This window comes from Odocoileus virginianus, chromosome 18 (genome assembly GCF_023699985.2).
Source record: "Odocoileus virginianus isolate 20LAN1187 ecotype Illinois chromosome 18, Ovbor_1.2, whole genome shotgun sequence".
Lineage (NCBI taxonomy): Eukaryota > Metazoa > Chordata > Mammalia > Artiodactyla > Cervidae > Odocoileus > Odocoileus virginianus.
The window spans coordinates 16405314-16421550 of NC_069691.1; the positions used below are offsets into that span (position 1 = coordinate 16405314).

Genomic DNA, 16237 nt, shown 5'->3' on the forward strand with positions numbered 1-16237 from the left:
TGGACCTCATCTGGAGCCACAAGGTTGGGGAAAATAAACAGCAGTGAAGAACCACCAGACAGGGCTATACAGGCAGGTTATGGTGACAGCAAGCTTGAGCGGGGGCTTGTACCACAGTGGAGACCCTCAAAGAGGGCAGGGGTGTGCCCCAGAGAAGTGGGCCAAGCCCCAGCTATGATGCTGACAGCAAGGGCTTCCAGGAAAGACTGCTCACTTGCATGGGGAATTCAGTGCCTGGGCGCAAGCAGATGAGAAGGGAGAAACCGTTTCTGGGAAGCCCCTATAAACCTCCTCTATGAACAAAGCCCGCCCCAGAAAAGTGGGCCAGATCCCACCCTGGTTACAGCCCTCCTTCTCTCCCTCTTCTCCAGGTCTGCTACCACAGCCCACTTCCCACCCCAGCTCCATGCCTCCAGTCTCTTCTCTCTTTTTAACTCAGCCCCCTGACCTCATCCCAGTTTCCACTCTGGCCTGGTTTGTTGGCTTGGAACAGGGGGAGTCTGTGCTTTTACGAACCAGGCGAGAAATCTCAGCAGCTACTTTCTCACAGAAACATGAAATGGCAAACTGCTCCTATTTGGGACGTCGAGGAACAGAGTGCTTCCTAGAGATGATTGGCTTTGGTGGCATCTCTAGCACTTAACTTCTGAATCACTGAACCTCATTTTCCTCGTTGGTAAAAAGGGGACAGTCACAGCTTCCATCTCTTAGGCTGCTGTGAGGGGGACATGAGACTGTAAAGCCCCCAGCACAGTACCTACAGCCCAGCTGGTGCCCAGAACGGTCAGGCAGCCTCAGAGTACAGCCTCTGTCTTTACTCTTCACTGCCACCTCATTCCACATCCTGCCCTAAACTAGTCTCCACATGGCATGGTGATCCTCTGAAATATAATTAAATCTGTACTCTTCTGCTGCTAACTCTTCCATCATACCTCACTGTTAGCAAAAAGTCCAGCCTGAAGCTCTTCCTGCCTCTCCCCTCGCTATGGGCTGCTATCACCAAGGTCTCTAGCACTGGGGGTCCTTCTGCTGGCTGTTCCCTGCAGAGTGTTCACTCTTCCCTGACCCTCAAAGTCAAGTCCAGCTCAAATGTCATTCCTCAAAGAAGCCCTCTCTAACGGCCCCCTTCCTTCTTGGCACTAATCCTCAACCTGTAATCACCTTACTGATTTCTTGCTCATGGCCCCAGGAGAAGGCAGCTCCGTGAAGCCAAGCACTGGCTGAATGGATGAAGGAAGCATTGTTATCCAAGGAGCCTGGGCACTTTTGAGATTAAGCTGGTTTGGTGGCCTGCCCAGACCTACCCACCTGACCACCATGCTCCAAGTCCCAAACCCATCGTAAAGATAAGGCCTGGCCACCTACACATAAACAAACATCACACAGTGAGCCTGGAGGTCCAAGGTAAACATTTTTATTCTCAGTTCTGCCTTAGCTATCTCTAGTTTTGCAAGCATGAATAAATGGAATCAACAAGAATTCTCTCCCAAATTTATTTCATCAAAATTTGTCACCAAACCAGTTTCCTGTTTTCCCTAAGAGGATGTGATTTGAAAGTGATCTAACATGAGGCTTGACGATCACAGAGTATCGGGGTCCATCACCCTGCTTCTGGGCCAGTTCCACTCTCAGTTGGCAGCAAATACATAGCAGCCAGCACATCTGCCCTTCCAGAGAAGGCAAGAGCTCAGTGCAGAAGAGAATTGTGAGAGGTACAGCGAGCACCAAATCCTGAGCTGCTTCTGCCCACAGCAGGGCGGACTCAGGCAGAGGAGGTTTGCGCTCCATTCACAATCTTCCCCTCGGTGTATCTAGAAGATAAATGGGCCAGAAGAACTCGTCTTCCCCCGTCAAGGGCCTGCAGCCAGCAGAAAGGAGAACCCGGGAGCCCAGGAGCAGGAATAAATGTTCTCCGGAGTGCCCCCTCTTTCTGAAGAAAAGCCAGAAGGGCACCCTAACTCCCCGTCAGGAAACAGATAGGGGACCCGTCCTCTCAAGAAGCTCCCTGCCTTCCAGGGCCCACCTGTCTTCCTGCTCCTCAGGAGCCCCGGCCCTGCCGCTTCACAGGACAGTCTCTCGGATGACACCGATGAGGCTGTGTGGCCTCTCAGCCTCGGCTCGCCGGGGCCTCCGCTCGGCCAGGGGCCTCCCCGCGGGGACGAAGGTGCTCAGATCTCCGCAGCTCCGCAGGTGCAGCAGGCCAGGCTGTTTCCGCGAGGGCAGCACCAGGGCCCTGGAAGTGCTGGGCTGCATCGGGGCCATGATCTTTGGGAGAATAAACAGGGTGACAAGAGGTTAAACTTTACCTGATGTGGTCCGCAGACCTGCCTCCAGTATCCATCCAGGTAATGTTCAGTTTGGGGTTTCCCAGGGGTCTCAGTGGTAAAGAATCTGCCTGCCAAGCAGGAGATGCAGGTTTGATTTCTGGGTTGGGAAGATCCCCTGGAGAAGAAAATGGCAACCCACTCCAGTATTCTTGCCTGGAAGTCCCATAGAAAGAGAAGCCTGGTGGGCTACAGTGTACCATGGGGTCCCAAAGAGTTGGACATGATTTTAGTTGCCTTGGGGAAGAAAAAAGGGTGTTTTCCCAAAGTGGAACCCACTTGAAATTCCAAAGAGTCTTTTATCATACTGCTTCTTTTCTGAAGTTCCTAAGAAATTCCCCCAATTTTCTATCATTTCAACAGTAGGCCTGCCACACTTATCGACTTATCTACTGCAACTTCCTGCTTTATGTTTAACATTCTTCTTATCACCTTTTGTTCCAATTTCCCTGTGATTCTCACTGGGTCTGCAAATCACTGGAGAGGAGGGGAGCTTGTCAGAAACATAGAATCCCTGCTCCCCCCATAGCAGGAGAGTCTGGAATGGATATGGGCATCTGTATCATTAAAAGTGTATCACAAGGTGATACCGCTATTCCTGCAAATTTTATAACCACTAGTCTGGTTAAGTTTATGTCAACCTAAACCAATGTGTTTCTAATTGACCTGATAACACTTTAATAAAAAATATGATAAATCTCATAAAAATTAGAACCATTTATTGATAACTCTTAAGAGTGCTTCTACTGCTAGATCTATTTTGCAAGGTAGCACACACATAACTTCTAAATATATCATATACAGGCAAAAATGGGCAATCTCTGATCCAGTTGAGACTAATAACAGGAGAACCGTCAAATTTTTTAAATTACACAGTCGTGTCTGTATGACATATTGCTGTAAGCACCTTGGAGAAAACTCAAGTTCTTTATTACCATCTAACATCACAGAACAATCACCGGGACGACACGTCGTTTAGTTTGCACCATTCAGAGATTGATTCTAAGGTCATTAAAAGTTTAATTCCCCCAAAATATGGGACATTAAATTTTTCCAATACGCTATTATTATATTTGTCTTTAAAGCTGTTTCCTGACTAAGAAGAAAATTCTAACATTCATAGATGTCTACTATTATTACATAGTTGTCTAATATTATTATATGGTAAGTTAGGACAAGTGGTTTTGATACTGGTAAAAATGTAAATGGATATATAAAAACACATTCCAGGGACTTTCTGGCGGTCCAGTGATTAAGATTTCACCTTCCAATGCGGGGGGTGCAGGTTCATCTCTGGTCAGGGAGCTAAGATCTCACATACCTCCTTGCCAAAAAAAGCAGAACATAAACAACAGAAGCAATACTGTAACAAATTCAATAAAGACTTTAAAAATGGTCCACATCAAAAAAAAATCTTTAAAAAGAAAAACACAGTTCAGTAATACTAGAGAAGGAGAAAATGTGCAAAGCTGAGCAGAGTCAGAAATAAAAGCTACCTTCCCCTTGTCCCTGCATCCTTCTCTCCGAGGAGTGATGTGGCCTTATGACACCTGACTACTGGGGTTTAGCTCTGGAAGCCCCGGCAGGTGGCACAAAGTCTATTATAATAACCTTGTACCTGAACTTTGACCCAGTCTGTGCAGAAAGACCTAGTAAACATTTATAATGATAGAATCCTGCTGAGCTATCAGTAAAATCTATCAAAAAAGCTATCAGTGTCTGTTCTTTCTCCTCAAAGCCATCTTCCATTAAGCAAGACTTTGCTGAAGGTCCAGACCAACAGCTCCGCAGATGTTCTAGCTCTCACTGCATCAGAACTGGGCAGCTCCGAACACTTGCTTCTGTTTATCAGGCAACTGGGGCTGAACAGAAGGGAGGGGGCAGGGAGTGACATCTGGAGTAGACCAAGGACATGCAGATAGAAATCTCTCTTCTACACAGGCAACCAGTTGGGGCTGACCTCGGACCACTGATTGACCATTTTTTTAGAAAGCAAACAATAAGAGAGTCCATGGTTCATGTACCTCTTCATACAACTGCTCTCCTACTCCCCACGTTCGCTGACGGATGGCACAGAATGTGGCTTCTGTAAGAAGAGGCCAGCAGGTGGGAAAAGGAACAGAGAAGAAAGTGAGATGGGGATTTGTTCAATCTGCCTGAAAAACATACCAGGGAAAGAGCAGCTGGCAATGACCCTGAGAATCAGGCCAACTCAAGAAGTATTGGGGGGGCTTCCCTGGTGGCTCAGTGGTAAAGACCCCGCCTGCCAATGCAGGAGAAAGGGGTTCAGTCTCAGATCCAGGATGACCCCACATGGTCTGGACCCCACATGCCATGGAGCAACTAAGCCAGTGCACCACCACTCTTGAGCCTGTACTCTAGAGCCCAGGAACCACAACTACAGAAGCCCATGTGCCGAAACTACTAGAGCCCATGAGACCGAGAACTCATACTCCCCAACAAAAGAAGACACCGCAGTGAGATGCCCGAGCACGACAACTAAACAATAGCCCCGTTTGATGCAACTAGAGAAAGCCCACGCACAGCAATGAAGACCCAACACAGCCAAAAAGAAATAAATAAATTATATGAAAAAGAAGTATTTAATGGGCATATAAGACCCTCAGGCACAGCCAAGTAACGCCTGTGGGCCACTATTCACTGAGGTCTCCAACGGCCACCCTAGACACAGAGGAACAGCAAACGTCCAAAGGCAAACACTGCTTTTGAAAGAGATGAGTGAGGGAAGCTGTGACCATTCTGACTTCTCATCAGGGGCAAATCCCATTCACTCAGAAATGCAGGTGTATAGGCCACCCACTCCAACCCTTCACTTCCAGAGGAGAAAGCTGACACCCAAGTGGGATATTTACAGGTCCAGTTTTATCTTTTTACCTGAAACTTGTCTGGGGATTGCTATGTGGTTATTGATCCCTGCAAAATCCCTGTGGTTTTTATTCCTTTAAGTCTATCAGTTTAGGTAATCTTGCCAAACATTTCATGGGAATGTGACCAGAATCTTTTCAGCATTAAAATTCACGTATGTCCATCATTGTCAAAAACATGCCAGATCAAGGGAAACTTTCAACTTAGGAAATGGAATGTTGATCATACTCTGCACTCCACAGAGCCCTAGCTTTCATCCCAGGCTGCTCCCTTTCTTTTTATTTCCAGGCATCCTTCCATTTTCCAGGAAAATCGTTTTCTCTTCTCTTGGGCCAAGAAGGCTGTGGAAAAGTCACCACTCCTAAAAAGAAAGCAGATCTGCTTCTTCTTCTCCCTCCCCAGACCTCCTAACCCCTTAATACAGCCCATTCCCCTTGAAACAGTGACCATGGATTTCCCGTGCCTTGGGCAGGAAACCAGAGAAGCTGCTTCAGCTGCTATGGAAATGAGTTGTCTGACTTATGCCTGATACCAATAATAAAACTACCTGTTCTAGAAAACTGGCACTCGTAATAGCTTCCTCCATATGCTCCTCATCAGACTTCAGAACAGATTTGATGTTTTCTACAAGTTCATGGATGTCCGGGGTCATGGTGCAGGAGGACTGCTCCAGGAACCTTGCCACCAGCAGCTTGGTGTCCATATAAGACTTGTAATCTATCAAAGACCTCGGTCTGCATCTTGAAGCTCGGGATCTCAACTTTCTCCTCAAGGTCACTGCAGCCAAGTCCAGTCTTCCTTCAGTCTGAGTCGCGGCCTCACAGCTGAGCACAGGGACGGCTGTGGATAGAGACAAATAACATGTACCTGTTGGCCAAGTCCTGTGAACACATCTGTACCTGAAACAGCACAGACCATGAGACTCCACGTGGACAGCATGTGACAGGTGCAACAGTCATGCACGTCTTGCTTTTCCTCTTGCAGAAGGAAGAGGAAAGAAAGAAAAACCCAATGACTGTGACACGAGCTTGTTCCCTGAAGTGTAACTTCAATAGGACATGTCCCCCAAATATTTTATTGTGCCACATAAAAAAATAACCATCAGGGTAAACACAGCTGATAGAGAAGAGCATCCAGAATGCATATCATAATGGAACAATGGTTTCATGGGGTGATGACCAATATATGGGGATGGTTTGGATAGGCAGAAAAAACATGGTTGACCGAAGTAAGAACGTTCCAGAGGGTAGGATGAAGAAGCCACTGAAAGAGAGGGACCGAGGAGAGATGAGACTTGTGGGATGAATGGAACGCTCTGCTCACACTGACTGTACCTTTGTCCTAAACATCCTGGGGAGCACTGTCCTGACTTACAGTATCGACGTCACAGCATGGCTGGCGGTGGCACGATGGCTGACTGTTACAGAAAGACAAATCTAGTGCAGAAATCTAGATCAGCACATGTCATTCTGGAAGTCCACAGCAGGCCTGGGAAATCCACCACAGGCTCTAATTTCCACAACTACCTGCTTCAGCAAGGGTGTAAGGACTGGCAGGACATTACTGCACTGGCGGGTGGGTGCAGTGAAGTCAGGCCTGGTCACGTGTTCATAAGCCAGTCAGCAGCCTTCAGTGTACACAACACTGGAGATTTTCAGTCTATGAAGGTCTGATATGTAGCAACCTAGATATTCAAGGAAGAGAGGAGGCAGGGACTTGGAGAACAGGTTGAGGCAGGGGAGCTTTCCTTTTCCTCTGGAGAAAGGCAGGAGGAGCTCTAAACAGGGGTTGGCAGCCATCTTCCTTGGCTGCCACATACGCAATGCAGGGGACATGAGCCTTCCGGTTCCACTCGCTGCGGACGCTCATGTGTGAGGAAGACAGTCAGGCACTGCACTGTCACTCGAAGGCGACCTGGTCCCTTCCACCGCAGAGGCTCCACCAGGTAAACAGGTGTAGTCCTCACCCCTGCAGTGCTGCAGAGGGCGAGCAGGTTCTAGGAAGATGCGCAGACCCAGCTGCACAGACGGCCGAGTTCCTGCGGAAACTGCAGGTGGCCATCTTGAGTCCTCAGCTTGCCAGGTGGGCAGAGGATCCCAAGGTGAAGACAGGTCTGGGGAGCTGCCAGGGCCTGCTGGGGGGCTCAGAAGCCACTGGAAAGACAGAGTGTTCTCTCTGGCTTCCACATGGGCAGTTCAGAGCTGTGGCAAACAACACAGGCTGTCAGAGGGACGGAACCCAACTAGGGACGATGTGGGGCCCAGGGCAGAGCGGGGCCAGAGGGTTTGCAAGGCTGTATTTGCACAGAGCTTGAAGACAGCGCAGGTCACTGGTGAGAACAGGTCACCGAGAGAAGCCTGTGTTACTGGGATTACAGAAGATTTTCATTTTCTTCCTTTCTTTCCTTATTTTTTTAAATAATTTTCTACAATGAAGAAGTATTTGGAGATGTTCAGGTAGTCATATATTCAGAAAAGAGGATTCAAGATTATTTCAAGTTTTTAAAAATTTCTGATTATTAAAATTTAAAATTGTTCAAATACCATCTACACACAAACTGAAAACAGAAAGGGAGAGAGATGGCGTGTGACTCTACCCAAAGTTCCTAGAGCAAGGTCAGATTTAAATAATTCAGTCTACACATATACAATAAAAAGATAATTAGTGTCAAATTATAGAAGAAGGGGGGAAAATAACCCCCCTTTGACTTTTTCCTGGAGACAGAATATTGGTTCCCACGAGACTTGGAGCATCTAAGGAATCAGATCTAGGTTTCACTGCCTTCTTCATGTGGTACCAACACAGTATCACATGCAACCAAATGCTTGATACTCACTTGACAAGAAAAATCCCTACCAGCCTGAAAAGATGTGGTGGATATCTATCCCTAAGATGCATGCAGAATTTGTTATTTTCCCAGGACCTCTTAGCCCCCCTCCAAGCTTTGTCTCGAACCATAGAGGCTTGGATAGCCAGAGCCACTCATACACCCGTAGGCAAGAGACCACAGTGCCCTGCGGAGAGCCTGGGGGATGGCATCACCTCTCTCGGCGGAATGATGTAGCACAGGATCACTCTTGGATCTTGTCCTCAGGGGTCGGAGGGCTCTCCAGCTCCTCTCTGGGTATAGCTGGTTTGCGTTGGGAGTTGGTATGGATGCACTTTCTTCTCCAGGTGTGGTAGGAATATCCCCACCTGATTTTTTTTTTTTAAGAGAAGAAACAGAAATTATTTCACCAGCTAGAGCCTTCAAAATATTGGGCAGGAAACACCTGTGAGCCCCAACCTGCTGGACAAAGGTAGTCCAGTTAATGATATTTACTTAGGCTGTGGGCCCAGAACATTTTTATTTGGCAGCACTGTGGGAAATGCTGCCTCCCCAAACTATCCTTCCACACCTAAAACTAGCAAACAAAAAACTTTAGAACCAAGAGCAGAAAAACAAGCTATGCCCAAATGCCTGAAGGTGCTCAGGATCTTCTCCAGGGAAGCATGCTGGTGTGGCACTGGAAAGCTCCCAGCCATCTCCCCTTTCTGACTGTTCAGGCTGAGCCTGATGAGGTGGAAGGGAATACCGGTACAGGTGAGGTGTACAGGTGAGATGCTGCCCTGGGGCTGCAGGCCAAACACAGGCAGAGGAAGTGTCTGCGGGCTGGGCTGTGGAACTCCTGGGAAGCCAAGTTAGAGCTAATGGCCAATAAGCGAATCAGTCAAACCACTCTGGAACTGGATGACTGCTGCTCAGGAAAATAAAATCCCATCATTTGTGAGGCTGAGTAGTATTCTGGGAAACTTTTTTTAAGAAATGGAAGGATTAAAAACATACGTAGGAAACAGAACCCTGCTTCATAATTCTACTTAGGATGGAAGGTGAACAGAGCAGAAACCTATTCCGAATGTTGCTGCTGAAAAATCAGCTCTGTCTAAAATAGCTAAGAGTTAATCCATTATTTATCACTATCTGCAATTTTGTCCTGTGGACAATTCTCTGGGTCATTTAAAACCTCTCCAAAGAGAGAAAGCGGTAACAATGTGCCCTTAAGCTACAAGGATAAATGTAAACTGACTCTAGTATTTAATGGAGGATTGGGAATTGGCACTCAGTACATGTGAAGGCAGCATGACCTGGGTCCTGGGTTACAAATGAGCGATTCACTCTGCAATAGACGAAACTCTCTTTGTCCCTTTAAAAGAGCTCATCTTATCTTAATGGGAGAAAAAAAGAAATCTTAGATCAGAAAATAAAAGAATGCCAAATTAGGGACCTAGAGAGTGTCATACTGGGTGAATAAAGTCAGACAGAGAAGGAGAAATAGCATATGCCATCCCTTCGATGTGGAATCAAAAAAGAAATGATACAAATGAACTTCCTCACAAAACAGAAATAGACTCATTGACTTAGAAAACAAACTTACGTCATTAGCAGGGAAGGGATAGCGAGGGATTTTGGGAAGGTCATGTACATAGTGCTGTATTTAAAATGGATAACCAACAAAGACCTATTGTATAGCACATGGAACTCTGCTCAGGGTTATGTGCCAACCTGTGTGGGAGGGGGGTTTGGGGGAGAAAGGATACATGTATAAGTATGGCTGAGTCCCTTCGCTGTTCTCCTGAAACTATTAAAACATTGTTAATTGGCTGTACCCCAACACAAAATGTTTTGAGTATTAAAAAAATAGATAAAAATTTAAAAACAAAGAATGCCAAATTAAACTCTGAAATCCATTTCTGAAAATAGCCTGGTTATTCATGAAAGATTCTAACAATATCTTTATTTCTGTTCGTATATCATCTCCTACTTGTAAGCTCTAAGGAGTTGATAATGCTTTTACATTTGGAAGAAGGAATGTAGTTGAACCATCTGCTCCAAGAACATCTGACCTCCAACAAAATATCATATGGATCATTATTAATATCTACTGAATCTTGAGTCTGGGCAGCAATAATGTATTTATTACCTTGAGTCCCTGGGATGCAGATCGGTTCCAGTGGACTGGTGGCAGCTTCTGATCCTTCTGGCATTTGGAATGAAGATCCCTGCATCACAGGGGAAAAGGGTTATTTGTTGATATTTAACTCAACCACCATCTGGAGTAAAGTGAACTTCTTGCAAACATCTACAAGACATGGTCCCTCTCCCACCCTGTTCTCTGCGGCTGTTTTTCCTACTTGCCATCAATGTGCCAAAGAGAAACTCCACGGACAGTACCTGTTGCTGGTCTGTCTGGCTCACCACAGCTTCATAGGGAGGTGGGGGGTCCAGAGGACAGAACACTTCCACTCCTTTGATTCGTGCTCCATAGATATGTGGCAGTGGAATAACATCAGGACCAACCATCCTGGGAAGAGCATCTTGGCATCAGAAAGCTTGCTTTGGCTAGTTGATGGTGGTGGCTCTAGATACTGGCCTTTGACTCTGCGGCATTATCCACTGACAATGGGAAAAGCCCCTCGCCCCTCCATGCCGCAACCTCCCAGTCCAGGAGCAGGAGAATAATCAAATAAACTGCTCTCTGATGGAGTGCCCAGAATTCTTAGGCAAGGGACAACATAGAAAATGTAATACCATCATTGCTTTTAAATCCACTAGTAAAAAGCGAACAGTAATCCGTAAGAAAGAGAAAGCAAATTCGTGGTTGCCCAGGGGATTGGGGAAAGGAGAGAATGGAGGTGACAGCTTAACAGATACAGGGTCTCCATGTAGGTGATGAAAATGCTTTAGAACTAGATGGAGCTGATGGTTGCACCATATTGTGAATGTACTAAATGCCACTGAATTGTATTCTTCCAAATGGTTAATTTCATGTTACATGAATTTCATCTCAATTAAAAAAAAAAACAAAACTAAGGATTCAGGGAAACTCAATTATCTACTGTTTTTTTTTTAACATGAGTACATGACAAAAGTTTCTTGCCTGTGTTTTCCTAATGTCCAATTAATGGTAGAAACTCACTATTTATTAAATAAATATTTGAAACAATGAACACACACACAAAAGCAAACAATGTCATAGCTCAGAGAAAAAGTAGCATGCCACTGAAGGAATCAGTCTCTTCCTAAAGGTGGGCATTCAACAAACACTGATGGAGTGCTTGCTATATGCTAGGCACTGTGCCTTTTGAGATCAAAAAATAAAAACCAAAAGTGCACAAGATTTTCCTGCCAGCATTCATAGAAAATTACACAAACACACACACACATACAAGCTGTATAGATAACAAAAAACCTAAATTTGAAAATAACAGTTAAAAATACATTGAAAGTTTATACATTGTGATAAAACGTCCAGTTATAAAACATGTAAATAAGTCCTGGGGATGTAATTCAAGGCATGGTGATCAGAGTCAATAATATTGCATGGTATACTTGATAGTTGCTAAAAGAGGAGGTCTTAAAAGTTTTCATTACAAGAAACAAAAACTTGTAATTATATGCAGTGATGAATGTTAACTAAACCTACTGTGGTGATCATTTCACAATATATAAAGTATTGAATCACTATTTACAGGTCCACCTAAAACTAACATCATGTTATATGCCAATTATATCACAATTTAAAAAATACAAAAAAAAGAGAAGACCAAAAAAACCTGTACTCACACCATGAAGTGTTGGAGAATGAAAAAAAGAGACAATAGCAAAAGCTTAACATATGCTCTTGAAATGCAATAATGGACATAAACTAAAGGAGGTTGATGAAAAGACAAATTCTAGAGCCAGTTGCCTGCAGGGGAATGTCTGTTTTGTTTTTATAAAGGTGCTCTCTGCATTTATGATTGTTTTATTTGTGCCTATTTACAAAAATGCAATTGGTGGAAGAAAAAAAATTTGAAAAAGATCTGACATTCTGTCTTCCCAACAATAAAACTTCAGGAAGTCTGGGATTTAGAAGGATGACACTTCTGTAGCCTGAATGAAAAAATGAGAAAGTGCTCCCCTTTTTTCCTGCATCTTTGGGTCAGAAGCAAGACCCTCAGCCCTGTTTTACCTGAGAGGGAAGGAGAAGGTCACACGCTGACACCCCAGGCTGGGATGCATGTGGGCTCAGCGCCTAACACGGGGCATATCCCAGGAGCAGAACCTGCAGGAATGGCCACTCCCTGGCCTGGCTGGGAGGGGTCCTGGTAAAGTTGTCAAGAAAGGGATATTCTTCTTCCTTAGAGCAGGACTTGCCCATGGGTTTCACACCAACTCTCTGTTCCAGCCGAAGCCATTTAAGAATTGTAAGCACCAAGTGACTCCAGGAATCCAGACTCTTCCTGGACCTGACTGGAGACTTTCCTGACCAATGAACAAGGCGACGTGCCTTACTCACTGAGACCTATGCACTCCTGTCCTCTCCAGAGGTCCAGTCTTCAATCCTTAATTAGCATAACCCCATGAGCATCTTTCTAGCACTTACAAACCCCGGTCAGTCCCCCCTCAGCCAAGTGTCCGTGTGTTTCTTCACTGCAGAGTCCTCGCCTGGGAAGTTCATCCCCCACATTTGTCTGTTAGCTCTGATGCTGTTTCTTTCCTATTTCCAGTCCAGTGGCTGCCTGTGTGATCCTACAGAAGAGAGGGCTTGCTTAGGGCCAAGAAGTGGGAGGAACAGGCTCCACTTTTGATCTGACCTACTACAGAATCTCTTCAAGGAGGAAAACTGGGGGTGGGGGGGAGAGGGTACCACAAAATGAATGGCTTCTATGGTCGTTATTATATGACCAGAAAAGCCTCATGTAGATGGAAGATGCTGCTAGAGTTGATGCAGAAGGTAAGTTCCCTTCCTATTAAGCAACTTTTCATTTGTACACTTTTGGGTAAATAAAGATCCACAGAAGGAAATGGGTCTGCTCTCTCCTGCACCTTTTGTTCCTAAGCCCTAAGGTGCTCAGCCCAGCTGTAGAGAAGAATCACCTAGGAGCATTCCTACACTGGTATGCCCCAGGCTTTACCTCTAGAAATTCTGCCCTAGTTGCCTATGACAGGGCTGTGTATCTGGAGGCTGTCAGTGTTCCCAGGAGTTCCAAGGCCCAGCCAGGATTGAGACTGCTGCTAAAGGAAACGGATTATGGTGGCTGAAATCTACAGTGGCTGAAATCAAAATCCTGTTATATGTGGGAAAGGTGATCAAACTTTTATTGAGAATGAGTGGCTTTAGATAACTGCCACCTGATAAGGCGGGGTAAGATTAGGGGCTGGAGCTTCCTAAGTGGCGCTAGTGGTAAAGAACCCACATGCCAATGCAGGAGACAAAAGAGACACAGGTTTGAGCCCTGAATCGGGACGATCCCGTGGAGAAGGGAATGGCAACCCCACTCCAGTATTCTTGCCTGGAGAATTCCCATGGACAGAGGAGACTGGAGGGCTACAGTCCACAGGGTTGCAGAGTCGGACACGACTGAAGTGACTAAATAACAACAACAAAGATTAGGGGCTAAATGTTTCTTAAGAGTAAGACACATGCCAAGAACATTTTAAACCACGCAACTAACAATGGTAGAACATGGTCTTAGCTTTAGTTTTTAGAAAGATTTTTTTTTTTTAGCCCATTATCTCATAACAAGCTCAGGAGCCATGTGACAAGGCAGGTGAATGAAGAAACTGAGCTCCGAATGGTTAAGAGACCCACCCAGGGGTGACCTTTTTAAGAGACTCCAAAATCCGGGCTGATGCAAATTCATCCCCAAGTCTGCAGGAAACCTTTGCTGGTTCATGCCCATGAGATCTGAAGATGAACAAGAAACCCAAAAGGATCATGTAAGATATGTTCTGCTTTGATACTACAAATAGGACCTGAGAACTTATCCGAGGCTGATGAAGCAACTAATATGACCTAGGCCAAAGAATGATCCTCCTCTGTGTGCTGGGAAAGCGTGGCCCTTCCATGGAAGGGGTGTGGGAGTGGGGAGTGAGGCAGGGGCACTCAGCCCAACAGCTGAGCACAGAGTCCAGCCCCGGTGCAGCCCACCTCCACTTGAGCTTGGGTTTTGAAGCTCATTTGTAAAAGAAATGGATGGGCTGAAATGCCCAAGCCAACCTAATTCCCATGCCCTCATTTTCAGTTTTCTCTAGCGGGAAACATGCCCACAGCACAGCTAGATCCACACTGATCAAACAGGTTCGAGACTCCTTTTTGACTCCTGGCTCAAGCCAATTTCTCAGACTGGGGGACTCTCTGAGGAGATGGGGATACACAGCCCCCTTCTGTACTGACAAAGTGATTCACAAAGTAGATAACCATCTTTGGATAGAAGTCTTAACTGCAATCAGGCTTCTGTTTATGACAGTAACCTAAGAAGTCCTTTCTCAAGGAGATACCAATGCATAAAATGGTTGTTATTTATAGAAGTTAAATAAACCTCTTCTGAGAGGTCATAAAACCTTACAGGAAATGGGGAACCTCTGTTGCATGAAAATTCTTAGCATAACTGTTTGTAGAAATATTAATGCAAACATTCTTGCCTGTCTGCTTATAAGAAAGTGAAGTTGCTCGGTTGTATCCGACTCTTTGGGACCCCATGGACTGTAGTCCACCAGACTCCTCCGGCCATGGGACTTTCCAAGCAAGAGTACTGGAGTGGGTTGCCATTTCCTTCTCCAGGGGATCTTCCCAGACCCAGGGATGGAACCTGGGTCTTCTGCATTGCAGGCAGACACTTTACTGTCTGAGCCACTAGGGGAAGCCCTGCTTATAAGAAAGAAAATTATCAACTGGGTTTATACAACTAGTGCCTATGAAGTTGATTTATACTGAGAATCTAGCAAAGTCGGTCAAATTTAAAAATATCTCTGAAAGACTATGTATCTAAAAGTGAATACATTTAGCCATTTAAAAAAGAAAAGTGGGCAAGGGGCAGGGGGAGACAGGGGCATGGGATTAAGAGATACAAAGTACTATGTATAAAACTAATAAGCAATAGGATATATTGTGTAGCCCAGGGAAATATAGCCATTGTTTTGTAATAACTTTAAATGGAGTATAAGCTATAAAAATACTGAATTCAGGGATGACCCTGAGAGATGGGATGGGGAGGGAGGTGGGAGGGAGGGTCAGGATGGGGAACACATGTACACCCATGGCTGATTCATGTGAGTGTATGGCAAAACCACCACAATATTGTAAAGTAATTAGCCTCCAATTAAAATAAAAAGAAAAAAAAATACTGAATCACTATGTTGTACACCTGAAAATGGACTTCCCTGGTGGCTCGGTGGTAAAGAATTCGCCTGCCAATGCAGGAGACAAAAGACTCGGGTTAGATCCCTGGGTTGGGAAGATCCCCTGGAGGAGGAAATGGCAACCCGCTCTGGTATTCTTGCCTGGTAAATCCCATTGACAAAGGAGCCTGGCAGGCTAGTCTGAAAGTGAAGTCGCTCAGTCGTGTCCGACTCTTTGTGACCCCATGGACTGTAGCCTACCAGGCTTCTCCATCCATGGGATTTTCCAGGCAAGAATACTGGAGTGGGTTGCCATTTCCTTCTCCAAGGCAGGCTAGTCTAGAGGGTGGTAAAGAGTTGGACATGATTTAGTGACTAAACAACAATACCCAAAACTAATATAATATTGTAAGTCAACTTCAATTATAAAAAAAAATACATAAAAGGTTAAAAAAAAAAAAGTGGCTTACTTCGCTTTGTATAACTGGGAAGACCCAGAGGGATCGGGTGGAGAGGGAGGTGGGAGAGGGGACCGGGATGGGGAATACATGTAAATCCATGGCTAATTCATTTCAATGTATGACAAAAACTACTGTAATGATGTAAAGTAATTAGCCTCCAACTAATAAAAATAAATGGAAAAAAAAAAGAAAAAAAAAGTGGGCTGCACAAAGATATTAGTGGAATTTCTGAAAATGAGGGTGTTCGCCCATTGGAGTTATGAGCTAGGGCTCCGGGTATATACTTTAGATCTCAAGGGTGTTCTGCCTTACCCCCTCCCCCACGTTCCTCTCAGGAAGTTCTGGTTGGTAAAGCCCTTGATGAAAAGCTTGTCCGCCTTCTTCCAACTCAGATTTGGCCAGGGGGTGGCTTAAGACTCAGA

At 45.3% G+C, this 16237-nt stretch overlaps 1 protein-coding gene across 3 annotated transcripts in view; it reads right to left on the bottom strand.

The window, feature by feature from the left end:
- Positions 1-1398: 1398 nt before the first annotated feature.
- ENTREP1 (endosomal transmembrane epsin interactor 1) overlaps positions 1399-16237 on the bottom strand; it is a 70728-nt gene continuing 55889 nt past the window's right edge. For all 3 annotated transcript variants that reach the window (XM_070480379.1, XM_070480377.1, XM_070480378.1), the window contains 5 exons: positions 10423-10552; positions 10172-10250; positions 8253-8405; positions 5758-6050; positions 1399-2265 (listed from right to left, as the gene is read on the bottom strand). In XM_070480379.1, the coding sequence (XP_070336480.1) occupies positions 2062-2265; positions 5758-6050; positions 8253-8405; positions 10172-10250; positions 10423-10552 (859 nt within the window). In that variant the 3' untranslated portion in view covers positions 1399-2061. The remainder of the gene's footprint in view (positions 2266-5757; positions 6051-8252; positions 8406-10171; positions 10251-10422; positions 10553-16237) is intronic.